Source organism: Pungitius pungitius, chromosome 14 (assembly GCF_949316345.1).
Source record: "Pungitius pungitius chromosome 14, fPunPun2.1, whole genome shotgun sequence".
Lineage (NCBI taxonomy): Eukaryota > Metazoa > Chordata > Actinopteri > Perciformes > Gasterosteidae > Pungitius > Pungitius pungitius.
The window spans coordinates 2,272,653-2,293,381 of record NC_084913.1 but is presented as its reverse complement, the minus strand read 5'-3'; the positions used below and the strand labels follow the sequence as shown (position 1 = coordinate 2,293,381).

At 48.9% G+C, this 20,729-nt stretch overlaps 3 protein-coding genes across 4 annotated transcripts; 1 reads left to right on the top strand and 2 right to left on the bottom strand.

Moving 5' to 3' along the window:
* Positions 1-1,924: 1,924 nt before the first annotated feature.
* On the top strand, positions 1,925-7,791 carry cpxm1a (carboxypeptidase X (M14 family), member 1a). The gene is made up of 13 exons (XM_037486593.2): positions 1,925-2,164; positions 2,944-3,053; positions 3,410-3,549; positions 3,625-3,709; positions 3,989-4,139; positions 4,228-4,313; positions 4,660-4,783; positions 5,369-5,565; positions 5,664-5,843; positions 6,258-6,552; positions 6,732-6,871; positions 6,958-7,060; positions 7,154-7,791. The coding sequence occupies exons 1-13, from the start codon at positions 1,963-1,965 to the stop codon at positions 7,465-7,467; spliced, it is 2,127 nt and encodes a 708-aa protein (XP_037342490.2). The 5' UTR covers positions 1,925-1,962; the 3' UTR covers positions 7,468-7,791.
* A 1,966-nt stretch (positions 7,792-9,757) lies between these two features.
* wdr32 (WD repeat domain 32) lies at positions 9,758-13,770 on the bottom strand. The gene is made up of 7 exons (XM_037486594.2): positions 13,074-13,770; positions 12,124-12,237; positions 11,790-11,987; positions 11,501-11,703; positions 11,230-11,310; positions 10,987-11,132; positions 9,758-10,639 (listed from the first exon to the last, which is right to left on the bottom strand). The coding sequence occupies exons 1-7, from the start codon at positions 13,535-13,537 to the stop codon at positions 10,268-10,270; spliced, it is 1,578 nt and encodes a 525-aa protein (XP_037342491.2). The 5' UTR covers positions 13,538-13,770; the 3' UTR covers positions 9,758-10,267.
* A 1,993-nt stretch (positions 13,771-15,763) lies between these two features.
* marc1 (mitochondrial amidoxime reducing component 1) lies at positions 15,764-19,950 on the bottom strand. Of its 2 annotated transcripts, none has more exons than XM_037486681.2 (7): positions 19,505-19,940; positions 18,456-18,626; positions 17,994-18,183; positions 17,601-17,744; positions 17,386-17,447; positions 17,154-17,225; positions 15,764-16,872 (listed from the first exon to the last, which is right to left on the bottom strand). In XM_037486681.2, exons 1-7 carry the CDS (start codon positions 19,747-19,749, stop codon positions 16,746-16,748), a joined length of 1,011 nt encoding a protein of 336 aa, XP_037342578.2. In that variant the 5' UTR covers positions 19,750-19,940; the 3' UTR covers positions 15,764-16,745. The 2 variants fall into 2 exon arrangements, 1 of the variants encoding a protein (XP_037342578.2); XR_009941595.1 differs by having other exon boundaries at positions 16,854-16,872; positions 17,343-17,447; positions 19,505-19,950.
* Positions 19,951-20,729: the final 779 nt, after the last annotated feature.

The following is a 20,729-nucleotide window of genomic DNA, read 5'->3' as shown; positions in this document are numbered from 1 at the left end:
TGTAAAACGTACTTTTTAACAGTATTGTGTAAAGTAGACGTTCACTTTATAATCACAACTTTGCAACTTTATATTGTATTTCACCAAACAAATAGAAAATATTTAAAATTCTTGTTCACGTTATGATTTATCGATCAAAAGCAAAAAAATGTTGGAAACCAATGTCAGTGGTGCAGAGTGCAGTAATGAAAGATGTCACAGGATGCTCTAAACGAAAGGCATAGCTAACAATCTACATATTGGACATGTTTACATAAACTATTTCCTTCTTCTATTCTATATCTTTTAATGATTATATTGAATTGATAAGTGCAGATGCACTTGTTACCATTTCAGTTGACGAATATCAAGTTTCAAGTATTTCAATTTTCCCAAAGAAAAACTCAGAATACTCAGATTGAGATGAGCGTTGAGATGTTTACATTATGTTCAATGTTTTTTTTTTTTTACTTCTTTTCTTAATCCTGGAACACTCAACTGAAATTGAATTACAATGCTTTTATTTTGAGGTGTATTTACATTGAGCTGGTTTGGAGCAGAATGTACACGTCCTCAGACACTGACAGCTGCGTCAAACCTGCAAACACAAACCAAAACCAAGCTTCACTGTATAGACTGTGCTTACTTATAGCAGGTGGGGTCTCCAGAGTGAACTCCTTGTTCCTCTTAATGCCGTCCTGCATTGCAACATTATTCATTTTACCAGACAAGTGAATAAAAGCCCATTCAAGCTCATGTCAGTTTGACTTAAATATAAATTATATATCATATCAAATAATCAGTTGTTATAAACTCCAGCTCGTCCCTGCAGAGCAAAAGATGCACACATACTTTGGTACAGATTCATCAACAATCACAGAGGATCTACCGTCTGGTCCTCATGTTCTTATTCAAATGGTTAACACGGTTCCAGCTGTTTTGCATTAGATGTTTTTCGGGAAGCACAGCGAGAGTTCTCCTCAAAGTGTCTCCAGCAGGAGTGGCAGGTGATGACTAGTAACGGGTCTGTCCAGGGTGGAGGGAGGTGGAGGGAGGTGGAGGGAGGTGGAGGACGGCGTGAATCATCACTGATAAAAGTATGTGTCTAGATGTGTGTCTCAAAGTGGAGAGAAAGCAGCTTGTGAACAGAAAATGGCACAAGAAGCATCGCTTTTCCTTTCAAAATAAAAGGTGATGGAAATGGGGGTCATGTGGTGCCACCAGACCTTGAGGTCAACATTAAAGAGGAGAAGACAAAAAATAGAAGAATTTGCATGAAACTCGACACAAAACACACACTGAAGCACCGGATGTTTATCTGAGGAAAAGAAACATTAATTTCCTGAGTCCCTTCAGATGAAGCCTCACATGAAGGCAGCTCATCTGACTCAGAGTCACTTTACAAGACAAACAGCTGCGGCAGGATGCACCTGTCTGGTTTTTAAGTCCTTCTCTTCACGTATAGAAATGTTAAGCGTTATCTCCAGCAAACATCTGGCGCCAGCGAGGAGAGAAATCAGTTGGTTTTAGTTCAGTTTAGAACATTTTGAGGGATTTGAGGCAAATGTTTCATATCAAAGTGAAACGGGGTAATTCTTATTTCTCTGGAGGGTTAGTTATCAAATGAATGTAGTAGAGGAGTGTTTGGCAGCAGTAAATGGAAACACTCCATTGTGGTGTCAAAGCTTCATTCTGAAACGCATTGTGCAGGAATGTTAACTTTTCATAACACGCTTTTGTGTGCAGGCAGTTGAACAAGTAGGTCCTTGATGTACAATGAACCCACATCAAATACAACTTTTAACAGTGTTTTTTTTTAAATCCCCTTTTCTTCCCGGGACTCCAGTTGGAATTTTGTGAGGGAGGGGATTTGGGATGAAGGCGGAGGGAAGTGGATGAAGGTCTGGCTCACTCCCGCCCCCCCCCCCGTCCCCCTCTCACCCCTCTCCTCCCCTCACTCTGCAGCAGCACACAAAGAGGAAGATGGAAAAGACATTGTGCACGTTGGCCGCAGTGATTTTTCTGGGTGGAATTTCAGACGCGGCGCTGACGGACGGCCCGACACACCAGGCTCCGACAGCGGCGAGGCCCGAGGCCCCTGCCGGCAAACATCTGGACGGCGAAAACACCAGCCGGGACGGCGAAGAAAAAGATGATGTCAGAGGGACGGAAGCCAGGAGACTCGGTAGGACAAAAACGTCCACTTGGTTTGACGTATTTCCCGAAGCTTTGAGTTGTGTTGATTACGTCATTTACCTGGAATAAAGTCTTTAAAGTAGAGATGTGACATCTCAGCTGTGTTTTCATTCACTGCATTAACACGTTAATCCTTATCTGAGTCAGGGAGAGGTCTACAGGTTGCATGCATACTTATAGCAGTCTGAAAACACATTGAATTTGGTTTTGCACCACAAAAGACAACCAGCAAAAATCTACATTTGAGAGGCGATGAGTGATGGGTTTTTTTGTGCAGATTTTTGTGTGAACAAAACCCTCCCTCAAAAACAGAACATCTTTATTCTGCTCCTCCTATTTGTTGGATTTGATAGATGTGACAGTGAAAACCTCTTTTGTCCCAAAACTCATTTTAAAGAGAACTTTTTGATCCTGCCAGTTAGTGTTAGTGATTAATGGGGCTGTTCCCCAATCCATAAAACACCCTGCAGTTGTAGCTCCGCTGGCCCCCCCACTTGGTCTCAGATTACATTCAAACCCTCCACAGCGTTGCTTATCTGCAGTTCTCCTCTGCAGAGGCCCTCCAGGCTTCCACGGAACCGACCCGAGATGATTGGAGAAATTCCGCATAACAACCTCTAATTACGTCAGACGTGTGTTTGCCTGCTGAGGGGAACCAGGGGGGGGGGGGGGGGGGGGGGGGAGTTTGAACCCGTCAGCAGACAGCTTTTCTTTAAAACGTCAGCATCTCGAAACCCCACAGAGGACCTGATCTCCCTCTCCTTCCAGACTGCCCCCCCCTGGGCCTGGAGTCCCTGCGGGTCGACGACAGCCAGATGCGGGCTTCTTCCTCCGAGGCGCCGGGCCTGGGTCCTCACCGGGGGAGGCTGAACATCCAGGTGGGTCTGCATGTGAGACGATGGAACCACAGGAAACGCTGCTGCAACTAGTTTATGGCCTGCTGGTGTTTAGCATGACAGCGTTTGGTTATTGCTGCAGCAGAGACGGATGTGAGTCATTTTTTACTTGGTCCAACCCACAAATGGATGGTGTCTTTGCAAGATCACACAATCAGTTGAGTTGCATCTGCTGGGGGCCGTGAATATCTGCACAAATGCACATCCTACACCCCCCCCCCCCTCTCATGTTCTGCAGAAAGCAATCGCATTACAATCTCGGTCAACACCGACGTGCATTAAATGCATTTGGCAGAAACCCCCCCCCCCCTCCACATCTGCGTAACATGTGTTTTCAGTCGGGCATCGAGGACGGCGACCTGTACGACGGGGCCTGGTGCGCCGGCTACGGGGACCGGCACCAGTGGCTGGAGGTGGACGCCCTCCACCTCACGCTGTTCACCGGGGTCATCCTGCAGGGCCGCAACTCCATCTGGAGGTCAGGGGGCATCGCGACGCAGAACACGGCCTTACAGTGTTGTTTACCCGCTTTAAACCCAACTCTCTGTTACAGCTGGGACTGGGTCCAGACCTACAAAGTCCAGCTGAGCAACGACTCTGTGAGCTGGGAAAGCTGCATGAATGGGACAGAGGAAGCGGTATGAACCCTTTTTTTAATTTTTTTTATTTAAAGGAATTCATGTACCGTGACCAGCGGACCTCCTGCTGATGGAAAACAGATTTCCTAGAGTTTGTGCTCTTAAAGGGGAAGAGTGAAAACAAGTACAGAACGCAGCTGAAAATAAGGGTTGGCATTATAACACATAGTTTATTCTCATGTGTCACGTGGAGTCAGTCTGTTAAACCACGCATACCGGGTCGTCCATGTCGGAGTAGAAACGAGGCTCAAACCGACGGCCCGCCGGGTTTGTGTGCAGATATTGGAAGGGAACCAGGACCCAGAGACCCCGGTGCTCGGGCTCCTTCCCGTCCCCACCGTGGCCCGGTTCATCCGCATCAACCCTCAGACCTGGTACACAAACGGCTCCGTCTGCCTCCGGGCCGAGATCCTGGGGTGCAGGGTCCACGGTAGGACGCCCCGCTCTGCGCGTGTGGTTCCCGTCTCCTTGAGGGCCACGTCGCGTCATGGTGACGCCAATGTTCTCCTTCCCGGTAGATCCGAGTGAAGCGGACTCAGAGCTGGAGGAGGGGTCACAAGACGACCTGGACTTCAGGCAGCACAACTACACAGAGATGAGGAAGGTGGGTGGAGACACACATGCAGGATGGAGGACTTTCTACTCTGACTCCTAACAGATTTCCTTTAAGTTTTTAACGCAGATTTTGAACTGTTGGTTGAACAAAACAAATCAATAAAATGTAAAGAATAAGAAAAGTTTAAAAAAAAAGAGAAATCCTGCTTTTAAAGGATTGAAATAATGAATCTCAGTGATATTTATTTTGCTGAATACTGTTAATGCTTTTAGTTCTTCTTGATCACACACTGTAAACGAAGAGTTTGAGGCAATTAAAGGGATCCATTTTGGAAAAGTATACTTACTGTTTGTACACTTCACCACGGCTCACCACCCCCCCCTCCCCCCCGAAGCTCATGAAGTCCGTGACGGAGGAGTGTCCGGACATCACCCGCGTCTACACCATCGGGAAGAGCCACGAGGGCCTCAAACTGTACGTCATGGAGATCTCAGACAACCCCGGCAAACACGAACTGGGTAGGAGAGCTTCCACTCTTCTCCAAAGTCTCACGTTTCAGGACCAGAGGTCACGCCCCCCCCCCCCCCCCCCCCCCTCCCTCCCCCACATCCTGCAGTGTTTACACAGACTCCTTTTGTGCAGCAGCAGCACACAGGGAGGCTTGGTGTCTTTTAGAGGAGGCCTCTCTTATACAAACAAGATGAGAACTGTGTGAAACTGGACCCGGTTTTCTCCTGCAGGCCACTCGGGGTCACTCTACAGCTGCCAAAGAGCTTGATTTAATGAAACCACATTGGCAGAATTTCTTTATTTTTTTTTCTCCGGGAACATATTTTAAAAGCTGTCTCACATCCAAGAAGAAATAATGGGAATTTGGGTTAAAAATATTGAAGACAGCCAGTGGTTTCAAAACCATGAAGAATTATCATTTTCTCATTTTGTTGCTTCTGAAGCCAAGATTTGGGGTCTTTGGAATGTCAGCCATCGGCCAAGCCGTATATATAATTATTATAACACAAACACGTGTTCCTGATGTGGCTCCACTTTGACCCGCCGCGTTAAACCCACTCAAACACCCCCCCCCCCCCCCCCCCTCTCGGCAGGGGAGCCCGAGTTCCGCTACGTGGCCGGGATGCACGGCAACGAGGCCCTGGGCCGGGAGCTCGTCCTCAACCTCATGCAGCACATGTGCAGGGAGTACAGGAAGGGCAACGCGCGCGTGGTGCGCCTGGTGACCGAGACGCGGATCCACCTGCTGCCCTCCATGAACCCCGACGGATACGAGGTGGCTCACAAGAAGGTGGGTTGGGGGGGGGGGGGCTGGGCACATCTGGATCAGTTAGCCGTAGGAGTCATTTGACAAAGCGACAGTGATGGAGGAGCAGTGTCACTGAGCAGGGCTCCGAGCTGGCCGGCTGGGCCGACGGGCGATTCACCTTCGAGGGGATCGACCTGAACCACAACTTCCCGGACCTGAACACCATCATGTGGGACGCCGAGCTGACGGCGACGGACAAGTCCAAGGTCCCCAACCACTACATCCCCATGCCGGAGTACTACACCAACGAAGACGCCATGGTGAGTGGAGAGAGGAGCCATAGAAAACGTGAAGAGATCAGTAATAAGTCATAAAGAAATGACCTGAATGACCAGTATGAACATCAGAAAGAAATACAGATTATTGTAGTAAAGGAGCAAAATGGCTGCGACTAAACATTGAGAAGACAAAGAAAAGAAATGGAATCAACAGATGTAAAGAACTCTTTTAAGTTATTTGATTTACGAATAAAGTCTGAGAATTATAAACCCAAAGCATCACAAAAAAAGTCCAAATGGGATTAATATTATGAGGTTAAAATCGGTCTCAAACACAAATCTTTTGAACTCATAACTTTACTAAAACTTAATATGGTTTGGTTTTATCAAAGTCTGTGTGTTTTGTCATGCTATAGTATATATTTTAGTATAGTATATATTTTTCTCTCCCTGCAGGTGGCGCCAGTGACGCGAGCCGTCATCAACTGGATGCAGGAGATCCCCTTCGTGCTCAGCGCGAACCTCCACGGGGGGGAGCTGGTGGTCACGTACCCTTACGACTGCACCCGGGACTGGGTGCCCAAGGAGGACACCCCCACGGCGGACAACGCCTTCTTCCGCTGGCTGGCCACCGTCTACGCCTCCACCAACCGCGCCATGTCCAACCCCAACCGCCGCCTCTGCCACTACGAGGACTTCCAGGCCCACAACAACATCATCAACGGCGGGGCCTGGCACACCGTCCCCGGCAGTGAGTCCTCTCCCTTTTTACGTAACACAGGTGAGACAGGTGGCAAAAGTCAGGGGGGGGGCCCCTCTGGTGGACAGGTAGAGAACCGTTCAGTTTGTGTGACTTATTCGGACCTTTTAATGTGTGAATGTTACATTTCCTGCATGTGCGTATCAATGCGCGCTCCCCCCCCCCCGCAGGTATGAACGACTTCAGCTACCTGCACAACAACTGCTTCGAGGTGACGGTGGAGTTGTCCTGCGACAAGTTCCCCCACGTCAGCGAGCTCCCCGTGGAGTGGGAGAACAACAAGGAGTCCCTGCTGCTCTACATGGAGCAGGTCAGTCCTCCGCTTTGAAATGCCCCCCCCCCTTTCGAACCGTCTCCGCGGAGGCTCACGCCCGCCGCGCTTCCTCCGCCCCGCAGGTGCACCGAGGCATTAAGGGCGTGGTCAGGGACAAGGCCACCAAGCGGGGGATCGCCGACGCCGTGGTCAAGGTGGAGGACCACGAACACGACATCCGATCAGGTGACGCACCGGCCTTCTCGTAGGGGGGGCGGGGGGGGGGGGGGACTCGTTTCCATAGTTGGCTCCTCTCATTCTTCGCGGGTCGCTCCTCAGCCGCCGGCGGGGACTACTGGCGCCTGCTGAACCCGGGCGACTACAAGGTGGTGGTGTGGGCGCCGGGGTACTACCCGTCCGCGCGGCGGTGCCGCGTCGGAACGGAGCCGCGCGCCACCGTCTGCGACTTCGCGCTGACCCGAACCCCCGCCGAGAGGCTGAAGGAGATCCGGGCCAAAGGGGGGCGGGTCCCGCAGGACGTCCAGATGCGCGTCCGCGCCCTGAGGCTCCGCAAGCTGCGCGCCAGCACCAAGGTCCTGAACCAGCGCAGGGAGGGCCAGCAGCGGGCCAGGAGGGCTGGGGGGGGAGGGTAAGGGGGGGGGATTGAGAGAACAAACACAGCGACTTGATTGGGTGCAGTGACCCCTTTAAGGCGGATTCAACCACAGCAAAGAAACACAAACCATTACACATGTTGACAGGATATTTAAAAAAGCAGGTTTTACACACACACACGTGAAACACAATGGAAAGGGACACAAACTGAATAACTTCTTAAAAGTTTTTAGAGCCTTATTGAAATCACATTTATAGACGTTAAATTGTTTTGCACATGAATGGTGTCAGCTGGTCTGATAAGTGACACGTTGTCCAACAGGACCAACACATTTCAAATAAATATTCCTTATTTGTCTTAATTTGTTCTGCAGCGTCTGAATCTTCACCAAAGAAAAGTGCAAACACAGATTTCACTTTTTTAGCATCTCTGTATTCTTTGATCCTCCGTCTGTGGAACACGAGTCTCTACAGAATGGGACTCGGTCACTCATTCATTCATTCATTCAGGGGACAGTCTGAGAAAAAACTAAACACATTGCTTTTCATTCCCTTATAAATTGGTAAATCATCCCGTGACCCCCCCCCCCCCCCCCTATTTGAGTCGAGTTGAGTTTGACTGCCACCTGGTGGCTGATCCTCGGCACCTCGCGTGTGGAAGCAAACACCAAACAGAAGCTAACCTTTTTATTTCAGTGACAATAGGTACCATGTTAGTATCATCATTGGGATTACTGGCCTTGTTTAAGCCATTTAGAGGAATTCCCCCCCTCTGGGGGACCGGCTCAGGTGACACCAGAACTACTGACAGCATTCAATCCACACAACAGAAAAAAACAGAAGAAAAACCATCTAAATGGACCCAGTTTTTTAGTTGCTTTACCTGAAGTGAAAATGGCAGATAAGACACACTCTTTGAGGAGCTAGTGATTTTTAGTGAAATAAAAGCAGCAGTGATACAGCGTGGTCGGTCCTCTCCCCCTCAGCTCAGTCGCCTTCATATAGAACGGCTGGAAATGTCAAATTGAAAGCATCCCAGAGCATCTCCTCACGTCTGTGCCTTTGGGACGTGAGTCGATTGTGAGGAGACTGAGCTCAAAGTGAAAAGGAACCAAAGGACACACATTTTTAACAGCAGTTCAACTGAGGTACAAAGTGTCAAAAGCATCCGTCCTCACTACGGATCATAAATGTTGTGTTCAGATCTACGTTTTTTTTTATTTTATTTTTTTTTTAAATCATTCACTTTGCAACAAGTTGAGAAATACGACACACTTTGTGTTGACCTTAAAAACACAGAACACACCCCCTTAAAGGTCAAAGGAAACCGATTGTGGGCTCTGACAGACAGGTGACTCTCCAAAGGCTCGTATGCATAGTGGAACACGCCGATGTCGTCTGTCGCTCTCACACCGAGAGGAGAAGAGACCTGATTGGTCACCTTTAGGAGGACACGTGATGAAAAGCTGGATGTGATACAAACAGGGGGTGGGGGGGGGGGGGGGGGCAAAAACTGACGTGGATCGGCACCCAAAAAGAGCAAAACTCAAGTCAAATGTTTCTTGGCAACGCTCCATCCTGTAAAAAAGGTCAAAGGTCACCCGATGAATGCTGAGGCGACGTCTTCAGGACGAGGCCACAAAGTGGGATTGAAGGACGAGGCGGGCGATATTCCTACGGCCCATAAATCTCACATGAAGAAGGCCAAATCCTAGTATTTAGATTGTTTATTTGTGTCATCCAAAGATTCTAAAAACATGAAATCCCAGTAACAGCCAATGGGCTCCAGGCTGAGGGAGACAGGGGAGCGAAGGGTCTTCATGGGAATCCCGTGTGGAATAATAACGCCAGCCTCGTCTTTGATGGAAGAAACAAGGAACTGCAAAGAAGCCTTTTCACTCGGCAGAAGAAGTAAGAACATCTCGCGGTTGCACTGTGACGGCAGCACAACGTTTCTATTTTCACACTTAAAAACACACAAACTGTGAAGGGATGAGGAGTGATTCCAACGTGGCGAAGTCCTAAAAGGACGGCGAAAGCAAAACAAACACCGTGAACACGTGATAAAAACCACTAAAAACCTAAAGCACTAAAGGGGACAAACGGGGCGGAGACAGAGGACACAGACAGAGCAGGTCCTTGGAGTCGGGTCCAGATTGTAGGAGCAGAGAAGCAGCACCTGTGGAGGAGAGCGAAGGAGCCGAGTTCCTCCCTCGTCTCGTCGCTTGATTAAAATCGGTCTGTTTGCATTATTAGTGTTTGGTTCCGGATGGGTCCACACTCTAAACGAGTCAAAGTCTTCTACCGTAGTATGAAAAAGAGCCACAGTTTTTTTTTCTCATTTTTTTTTTTTACTGGTGCCAAGTAAGAAGTTTGGACTTCCAACTCGCTCCAAATGTCTGCTTTTCAAACCCCAAAATGCCTCTTTTCTTCTGCCTTCTTTTTTCTTTTGTGAAGTTCTGGGTCAGAGACCAAAAGCTTTAAATCCTCCGGCTGGACTCGTCTCCTTCTGTCGTGGTTTCAGGCGTCGGCTGCCTGCTCCGTCTCAAACAAACGGCTGACAGACCGGTACCAGATGGGTGAGAACTTCCAGGTTGCCTGGCAGGGTGTGCACAGAGACCCCCGGTACCCCACACATCAGATCCCACCCAGCTGGTCCACTCCAGCACTTTAAAACAAATGCTAGGGACACCTCTAAAGCTGCAGATTAAATAACTTGGATGGGTTTAGATATAATTCAGAAGGGCCCCATCACTCCGTCGACACGGTGTTTGTGCGGCGCCGCATTCGTTGGATGCTTGGAGTTCGTGCTCGTGGAAACGGGGGCCCGGGCCCGCGCTAGAACTTGGGCTGGTACAGCGCCACGCGGCCGCTCAGGCAGCCCGAGGCCAGCTGGCAGTGCGTCGGCGAGAACTTGGTGGTGAGCACCACGTCGCTGTGCGAGTAGATGGAGCGGACCTCCCGCAGGCAGCTGGTCTGGACCGGCACGCAGTCCACCAGCTCGCCGCAGTTCTGGTCGAAGGCGAGCAGGCGGACGCCGTAGCCGTACGGCGAGCAGATGAGGCGCCCGTCGGGGCTGAAGCACAGCTCCTTGATGTAGCCCCGGCCCACGTTGGCCTCCTCGATGTAGTGGGTGAGGCGCAGGGAGCAGCGGGGGGAGACCGGCGGCCGGGTGGGGGCGCCCTCCTGGAACTCGTACACGCAGGTCCACTGCAGAGGGACGACGGAGACTCTTAAAAGGCGTTCGTACCTTGGCTCAGGTGCACGCATCGACATTTCGACAAGCTCCGGGTGACGATGGCGCGTCAACATTGATGCATGAAAAGTATCTAGCTTTGCTTTCGATGCCACGAGGCGGCTTTGATGATGTCGCTAACTAACAAAACTGCAATTAAATTATACTTATAAAGGCTCTTTTCTATAACAAGTTGTAAATCGGCTGATTTGATGAAATTGCATTTTCTCATTCCTTGCACCTCTGGGTCCGAATCCCCACTGGTTGAAATGCCCTCACCGCGAGTCGCTTTGGATGGAAGGGTCACTTATGTGCCGCTCACCTCCTGGTCGTCCATGTTGCTGGAGCAGCGGATGAGCGTGGCCCAGCCCTTCGGGTGCAGCTGCAGGGAGGTGATGCAGTTCCCCCGGTCTCTCTCCCCGGGGATCTCCGGGGTCAAGACCTCCAGGCTGTTCCTCGGAGAGAGGCCTGCGAGACGGGAGTGGGGTTAAGCGGTGCATTCATAGCCTCCGTCGGGGGGGGGGGGGGGGGGGGGGGGGGGGGCGTGTATTATTCATCCTCTGACCTTCTCGAGGAGGGTGGATCTTGCTGGAGTCGTTTCCCTGCCGGGGGGTTCCAGCCGACCTGGACGCTGACGTGCCTCCGTCTGCCGGATCAAAACAGGGCCCCGCGTCACTTTGTTTAATCCACAACGTCGATTCCCGATTCAAAGACTAATATCAAAACATCTAACATTTAAAAAGTGATCATGTAGGAGCAGATAAATGTTAGGGTTCTTTTCAAATCTGGGTGAAATAAAGACATGGGATCATGTGGCGAGTTCTTTTTGGTCTGACCTGAGCTGAGCGGCGTCCGTCGCGCTCGCAGCATGCGGTAGCTGCCCACCTCCAGGGACTGGGTGAGGTCCAGGTCGTGGAGGATGAGCAGGTACCCCGAGGAGGTGGAGATGAGCATCTTGGAACAGTCGGGCGTCAGGCGCATCCTCATCAGGTAACGGGTGTGGAAGAACTTCTTGTGCGGGCAGCCGTCCTCTGTGAACCTGCACGAGGTCGATGCAAAGGGTTTTTTTTAACAAAGACAAACGAGGTAAAAGTGCTCGTCTGAAGCTACACAAAGTTCTTTGACCTGTTGGTGTCCCACGTGATGACGTTGCCGTCGAAGCCGGACGTGACGAGCAGGCGGGTTTTGGAGTCGTACTCGATGTTCTTCACCCAGCTGGCGTGGCCGTGCAGCGAGCAGACCTTTGAATTCAGCTTGCGCAGGTCCCACAATGCAATGGTGGTGTCGTCGGAGCAGGTGGCGAACAAGCGGTTGTCCAGGAACCTGCAGGGCGCCATATTACGGGGGGGGGGGGGGGGGCGAATAAAGTCACAGAGCAGCAGAGGAGCCTCATTTAACGACCCCCCCGCTGTGAGACACTACGAACCCCCCCCCCCCCGGGAAGATGTAAAAAACGCACCGTATGTTGTTGACGCAGTCCTCGTGGGCCTCCGTCAGGGTTTTGATGTGTCTGGACGAGATGGGGTCAAACAGCAGGACCTCGGTCTGCTCGCAGGCCACGGTCAGCACGGACCTGCCGAGAGGAGAACACTGGATCTCTGCTTCCTACGACACTCGCTGCTGTTCAGCTCCATTCTCGTTGTGCTTTTCAACACATAAAAACAGGCCGCTCCCGCTTCAGAACCGCTCACTTGGATCCTACATTAGGACTTACTCAAAGAGATAATTGCACAGCAATGTATTTGGGAAGTATTAATGGGGAAGCAACATAGTATAGATGGGGTTAAATATATATTGTTGTTAAGAAAACAACTGGGGAGAAAGATGTGAAATCAATCGGATAAATAACTGATCCTCTACGTAACCCTGAAAAGTCAGTTTACCAATATGTGTAACAGGTGTAAGTCATTTATCAGAATGTTTAAAGTTTAAAGCGGTATGTTAGACATCACATTTTGGTTACTATGATCAAATAATGGCTCGTTCCCCTACCAGAGACAAAACAAGCTGTAATCAAAATCACTCCGATCCACTTCCCTCCCACATATCTGTCTGCAAAAGCCTGCAAAGGGACTCATAACAAGAGATCACCTCCCTCATTCAGGCTCCACCACTTTCCGGACCTGCGTGGACATGCATTCCCCCTCAAATAAACCCTCTCACTGAGCGGGGAGGACCGTGCATGTGGATTTGAGCTGCTGTCATCATCAAACCCAACGCAGAGCTGCACCTGGTTTCCCTGCAGGATTCACTCCCTGCACAAGTCGTCGTGGGACGGTCAGGTGTCCAGGAGAGACGACTCGGGATTTCAATGTAGCGACTCTGCCATCAAACCAGGCAATCAAACCCCTTTAGCAACACTTTCCAGAACAGCGAGAACGGCCCCCGGATCGCGGAGGTGAGTCTTACCCGTCCGGGGAGTACTCCAGGTTGAACACCGCTCCGTGGGTCTGCGTGCTCAGGTTCACGGACTCTGCCGCGGGGTTCATGGAGCAGTACAAACTGGTCATTGTCCTGAAGTTCTCCCGAGCTGGGTCCACAAACACCCCTCGCCTTATAGTCCTGCTCTGCAACCAGGAGAACAGGCTGTTCCCCCGGCGGATTTCGCCGCTGGTCCCCTCGCCGCTCCCCGCCTGCGGCGGCGCCCCGGCGGGCGGCTCGCAGCGGGGCTCCCGCTCCTGCGACGCCGCGGACCTGGCGCCGCGCTCCGGCCGCATCCCGCCGCTCGCCGGCGGCGAGGGGGAAACCCCGGGGACGATTTCGTCGTCCGAGTCGTCGATGTCGGGGTCCTCCTCTTTGTCGGAGGCGCCGATGTTGGGCCTGTCCTGCGACTCGTCCGCGTCCTCGCTGTCGCTCTGGTGCTCCGAGCTCATTGTAGCTTCGCGCACCCCGCGTCTACGGCTCTACGGCGAAACTTAAAGTTGGCCGACTCCGGTCACCTGCCCAACATGAAACCGTGTCTTCTTCCTCCCGTTTATGGTGCCATGGCGGTGGATGTTTAAGCGGAATAGGTTTCGTTTAAACTGTATTTTGTGAGGGTTGGTAGCGCCTCAACTGCGCGCGTCAACACAAACACGGTTAGCTTAAATGCGACCGGAAAAGTACAGGTGTAGCCTTCAAAAGAAAACTTTCCAGTTACTTATTATCTACGTGTGCGTGTTAAATTAAAACAAAACACATAATGATTATAACGTATTCGGTCTTAGTTATGTATGTATATTCACAATTGCTGTTTTTGTTAGTCCTAATATGTACAAATAAATGTAATTCTCTCCATAAATATTTTACGCTGAAGCGTCCAAACGGAAGTTTCATGTTTATATTTTAACTAACAATTTTTCTCCTCACCAACACAAACGCATACTAAAACATGACGTATTTCCGCTTCCATATTCACTTTCAGGTGCATTTTAGGTAGCTTGCTGCCATCTGACGGATTTATGGTGAAAGCTATTTTGTGTGTTACTTTTACTTTTTTTGCTTTAAACTCAGAAGTATCGGATTTTTACTCTCTAACCCAACTATAACCCAACTATAGTGTCACACAGCCTCTGCTCAGGATGCACAGACATGTTCTGAGATACTGTAAATTACTTCACAGTCGGCTGAAGCCTTTTTGGGGGCCTGAACAATATTTAATACGACCTTATACTCAACTTAATGTGTAACACAGAAAATAAAGCACAGAAAACCTCATAAGATGTTGTGAATTTAAGTTATGGTTTGCAACCATGCGCCAGATGTCGTCATTTATCATAATCCCCCAAATGTAGAATATTCGAATTAGTCAGTGGGAAGGTTGATGACTCTCAGGTCTGTAAACCTGTAAACCTCTGTGGACCACGGCAGGATATTCTGCAGGATGAAGCGCCAAAGAGGGCTTCGAGTGCTACGACATCAAACTGTGCCAGAACTCCTCCTTGAGAGAGTACTTTTTTTAGTGTAACAGCTATTTCCTGTCTCGTTGACCCTTTCCCCTCCTGTTATTTCTTTCCAATCTTATTTAGATGCTTCCGATTTGAGTCGAATCCAGCGCGTCTTTCTCTGCCATGACAGATGACATCCTCCCCGTATCTGCATACTACGGCCATCATGTTGGGAAGTCTGTGAGGGGGGGGGGGGGGGGGGGATGGTATGTGTGGAGAGGACGTGAGTCACCCGATCTCAACGGACTCTACGACTACGTCAGAGCGCGTTGGTTAGAGTACTCCAACTGTTGTGGGAAGAAAACTTTTGGAGCAGCATGTTTGCTCAGCTGTTGTGCTTCTTGTGAAAATGGGTACTTACTGACATCTGTGCAATTTCAGTGACTGTCACTGAAAAACCGACCAGACCACCGAGAAAATTCAAAGTGCTGCTGTGAGGCCCGAAATGGAAAAAAGCTCTAAAAGTTCTGACACACGACCATGTGAGACAGAAAGGCAGGAAACCATCAACAAGGACGCCTCAAAAACAAACAGAACAATGCAAAACAAAACCTCAGGTTATGAGAAAGCAAGTGAAAAAGCACTTAATGTGTATTTGCTGTATTTTGTTTATTTTAGTTGTGTGATACAGTGTTGAACATCATTTTAAAGGGAATAGTTTGGCATCTTGGGAAATATATGTTTATTACATGGGTTTATGGTCTCAAGCCGTAGTTTATAGTGTTCTTTAATGCAGCCAGAAGCAATAAAGTGATTAAGTGTAACTACTCCTTTAAAGTACAAACCACAACTGTTGTACACAACCACGTGTGGAACAACACTGTTTGCTTTACATTTTATTTTCAGACTGTCGTAAATCCCTTAATGCAACGTAATGATCTACCCTGGCTCTGTTAACGGCACATGGAGGAGTTCTCCTGATTTTCTCCTGCAGCTTGAGGCGTCGGTCGGAGAGTCTCGCTACGTGTGAAATGACTACCTGCTACGGTACGATTATACACCCGGACCCTGCTCAGCAGATGGAACGCAGTACGTCCCGCAGTCACCGTGGCAACAGAGGAAGCCTTCAGAGCCCCTTCGGGATTATCTGTGACTGAGCACTAAAATTAAAGAGTATTTGGGTCAATTCTGATGTAAGAACAAGACAAATTGTTGGCCAAATAATAACAAAGCTAGGGATTAGCCACATTTTAATTAAAAAGCTCCAAGAATCACATTCATCCACATCACAGAAAAATCATTATTCATGGAAATGCATGTTTTTAAGCTGTGGTAGAGAAAAACAAATATTTGTCATTAAAAAGGACAGAAGCAGCGTTTTAAACATTGACACATTTGTGTTGCCGATTGATCTTCTGTATTAAGACACTTTCTTCCTATTAGACTTACAATTTATTTGACCGTCAGTATTGTAATTTATACATTAGAGATTGAATTAATCAACACATTCCGAAGATTAAATTAGTGCAATTGACTAAAACTTTGACATAGGTAGCACCAGTTCTTTTGTGTAAGAACTTCCCTCCGGAGCCTCCTGCACGGTTTGGTGAAGCCACGCTGGAGAAGTAGTACAACAGGTTTGTTTTTAATAACGGCTTTAAAATTCAACATTAACAATTTATTTCATGAGATTTTATGACCTGATATAAACTGGATTTTAGCATTCAAGTTTTGATGGAATATCTTTGGGATTATTTTGGATGACATTGTTACTATTTTTCTACCAAGCATATTCTTGCAGATTTAAAACAATGTCATTTTTCTTTAATGTTAGTTAATCCTAGACTGCACAAATTAAAAGGATCCTTTTCAGTCTCACTTACTTTGCCTGAAAATTAAGTACCAAGTAGAAAAAAACACTACGATGAGTCAGCCAAAATGTAATGTCCTTTAGTGCTAATTAAAATGAAGACGTGACGATGTTAAAGCAGTAGATGAGAGAACAGTTTATCCATTATTGTTGCCCAGCAGAGTTCCATATTGTATTATAAAGACCGTTTAATCACTCTTGTTAATAGCAGCATGTTTTTGGAGGATTTAATGACCAGTGGGAACGTTGTTGGACCTCCACCTACATCATCTATTGGTGTCATTTCCCTAGCGTGGACCCACTGGGTGATTAGAATTCTGTTGGCGCGCTTTCATCTGCTCTCCATCAACGGCTGATCTTGTACACCACGTCTCCGACCTGCAGGACCCCCGTCTTCTTCACGTTGTGCAGCTGCCCGAACAGCGGAGACGTCTTGTAGATGTGCCTCTCGGACGGTTTGCACACCCGATACCTGTGAAGGGGTCGCACACAAGGTCATTCGGGTGGGAAAGTCAGACAGGAAACAGGGCTTCAGTCTTCAGGTCCATTTGGGTCAATGGTCTTATGGGCCATTTGACGAAGACTAATGTCTGAGCACTAAAAAGTGGGTTTGAACATTCTGTTGTTTTTCAAGATATTAGAAATATGTTGCGCCATTGTTGTTCTCGGTTCAACATTTGTGTGCATGAAATAATAGTTGCTGTTCATAAGCTTTAACTAAAATGTTAAATATGAACCATGCTAAATCTTTACCCCTTCAGTGTCTCCAGAGGCTCTTTCCTGGTGATTACACCCGTTTCTGGGTTAACGGTGGTGAGAAGGCACCTGGGAACAACCAAAGGTTACAGGGCAGCACCAACACATCTTTTTAAACGGGATGAAGTATTTCAACATAAAGTACACAGAACAACGTCAAAAAGAAAACTGCCACAGGGGAGCTACTTTGGGTTGATTGATTGATTGATTGCTTTTGATGCGGCGTTACCGTCCACATGCCAACACGCGCCGCAGCCGCACGCTGCCGATCTGGATCTCTTCCCACGAATCCTGCAATTGGGGCCAAAATGAGTCAACGCCGCTCACGCTGGAAAGGTCACGGCGTGAGTCACGGCGTGAGAAGTGTGTGTGTGCCTCGCGTGGCGCAGTGCAGAGAAGCCACACAACTGCGGTTTCAGAGTGAAGCGTTCGCCCCCGACGCACCTCGGCGAACGCGTCGCAGCCGCTGACCACGATGCTCGGGCGGAACCGCTCCACCGTGACGTCCTGCTCCAGCTTGCTGCTCAGGTCCTGGACGGAAGACTCGGACAGCAGCATCACGGGCGCCAGGTCAGCGTAGGCCACCTCCTGCAAAACCACAGGGCGAAAGAAGCTCTTCTCGCTCATGCAACACGGAGCGCCACGCTGGCTACGAGTGTGCAGAACTCGCGTGTGTCCTTAGTGCGGCAGAACCGCTTTAATGCAATAAAAAAAAAAAAACATGCATTTCAACCCTGCCAGCAGATTGTAAGGGTTTTCATTATTTCATTAAAAAGCTTTACAAATGAACCAAAGCGCTCACGGTCGACATGAAGGCGGAGGCTCGGTGTCGCTTACCTCCGTCCCGGGGGGGAAAGGCTTGTTCTGCTCCGCCTTCCTGGCCTTCATGTGGGGCTCAAAGTGCACCAGGCGAAAGGTCGTCTTCTTCTCCTCCTCCTCCTCCTCCTCTCCCCCCCCCAGGTAGCGAGTGAGCCAGCGGGACGACTCGTCGCCGCAGTCTCTTCCCTGGATGTCTTCTCCAAACACTCTGAGGGGACGAAGTGGAACCAGAGCAGAACGTAAGGTTTAAAAACAAGTGTCACCAACAACATCTGAAGCATCTATTAGGACTCTTTCCTTGGGATTAAAGGATAAACAGAGTCTCTGGGTCCAGATTTCCAAACTAAACATTTGAAAAAAAACCACAAGATGAAATTTGGACATGATGGTTTAATCAATGATTCAAACGGTGGGTTGAATCCTGAGTAAACTTTTACCGTCTGTATCCTTTTCAATATAGAATAGAATATTTTATATGACCTGCAGTCCATCACTCCGTTGTGGGCCTGTTCGACGGGGAATCTCAGCTCCTCCATGTCGGGCCCGTTCAGACACACCAGACCTCCCTCGCAGGTCAGGGCCACCAGCACCAGGCGGGGCTGCTGCCGGGCCGTCACCATGTGACCGTCCTCGCTCACCACCAGCCAGTGACTGCCACCGGGAGACAGAGCAGAGACGGGGATTTCCCCTCAGTGGCGCCGTTTGCCATCGCTGGGTCCGTTCCAGCGCTCCGGCAGGCTTTTTTGAAGAAGAAAAAAAAAAAAAAAACGGGACACGACGCGCGTTGCCACGGCGACGCCGGTGCCGCCAACTCATCCGTAGATGCCAGATTTATATTGAGTTTTATTTTTATCCACTGATTGAAATTGTGTTTCTGCAAAAGAGACGGCAGCAATGAGCCTTTAAAGATCTTCCTTTGATCCGGCATGTTCTTCTCTACTTCTTATCTTATCAATGTTTAGCAGTTAAATGAAATATGGCCGATCTCCTCAAGAAGCACCTGGTAAAACGTGTCATATTTGGTAGATTTGCTTCACTTGCAGAAAAATAAACAAAGGTAATATATTCAAAAGGCTGGTAATATAAACCCTTTTAGCCATTTTGCCTGCCTGCAATATTAAATATCTGCTACACGTTTTTAATGTGAGCCATAAGTAAAAGTAAACTTTTGAATGCATTAGATGTCCTGGTTGCAGTTTGAGAAAACCATCTCAGTAAAAGTATTACATTAAAAAGGAACGTCAGAGACATATTTTAAAGTATTCCAAATTTTGCATGACAAAAAGTACCAAAAGTACCATTCATGAGAGTAAAGGGTCCCTTTCACGGTGGAGGGTCCAAAGTCCCAAAAGATAAAACAGCAATATTTTAGGTTCTGGAGCTCAGAGCTTTGCAACCGTAGTTTTTTAAAAGTTTTTATCAACCTTATAGTTTGTCTCCATGCGAGTTCCAACCAGCCACAACGTGGTGCAAACAGATGAGAGGGTGAAAGATGAGAGGGTGAAAGATGAGAGGGTGAAAGCTCTCACCGGTCCTGCAGGTCGCCGAACTTCAGGCCTTTGGGTTGGCACTCGGCCAGCGCCACGGACACGGCTTTGCCAGACTTCAGCGGGTGAATGAGCAGCTTGGACACGACTCCCACGCGGACGGCCTGCTCCGGCTTCCGCAGGTATTTATACCCGAGGGCGACGAGCCCCACAGCGGCGGCCGCGCCGGCGGCCAGGAGCAGAGAAGAAGAAGCAGCAGCAGCGGCGGCTCTCCTGGTCGGCTCCATGTTGGACGCGTCGCGCCTCAGAACTACAACTTTAACAAAGAAGAACAAAAAAAAAAGGCCCAACGTTACCCGCTGCGCGGCCGGGTTCACCTGTGCACCCGAACACCTGTTTCTGCAGGGAAGCCGCGTCCTCGCGGTAACTTGCTAAGTTACGTCAACCAGCTGGCACGTGACCCCGGTCCGTCGGTGCGAAGCCCCGCCCCTTCCGGGTGAACACCGCGCGACCTTTGATGAGAAGAACAAACTTCACAGCGTTTGATCCCCTTTTAATTGGGCCATGAAATACACATGAAATGTATTATATTATTGAGTTTCATTTTGTGCTGAAATTGCTATGGAGTAAGTATGAACTCACAAAGTGATGTTTGCAGATAAACCATAAACAACACATTTAATTCAAAGAAGAAGATTTGTGAATTTCTGTATTGTAACTCCTGTACGAGACGTAGTCATGTGATTTTTTTTTTACCACCGTCATGCTGTTCCTCACCATGTGCCGCGTGAGAAAACCCTGCTGAATGTATAGAAGGGACGGCTCGGTCCAGATGGTTTCCCCCTCAGATTTCTGACTGAGGTCCAGTTCCAGTACAGCAGGTTAGTCACGAGCTGAAAGTGTGACGGTGTATCCTTATGTCATGGTTTGTGGGAGTATGTATATTTGGTGGAGCGTCATGTGGCACAGCGAGCAGGGGGTGGACCAAATAGCAGAAACACTTATGGCGGAAAATAATGTCTTTGAAAATGTGTTTTACAACCAGTTTGGCTTCGGAGTAAGTATACTGCACATGGAATCATTTTACATTTTTGCAGATGTCAAAATGGCCCTTTAGTGCCATTACTATTGTAAAATCTGCTTGTCACTGCAACATCAAACTGGACCTGGCCTGGTGCCTTTGGATCTGCCTCCGGGCCATTAGACGTGCAGAGAAAAGGGACAGAAGGAGCATGCATTTGAACAAGTCCCTGTATTGACCCCCTGT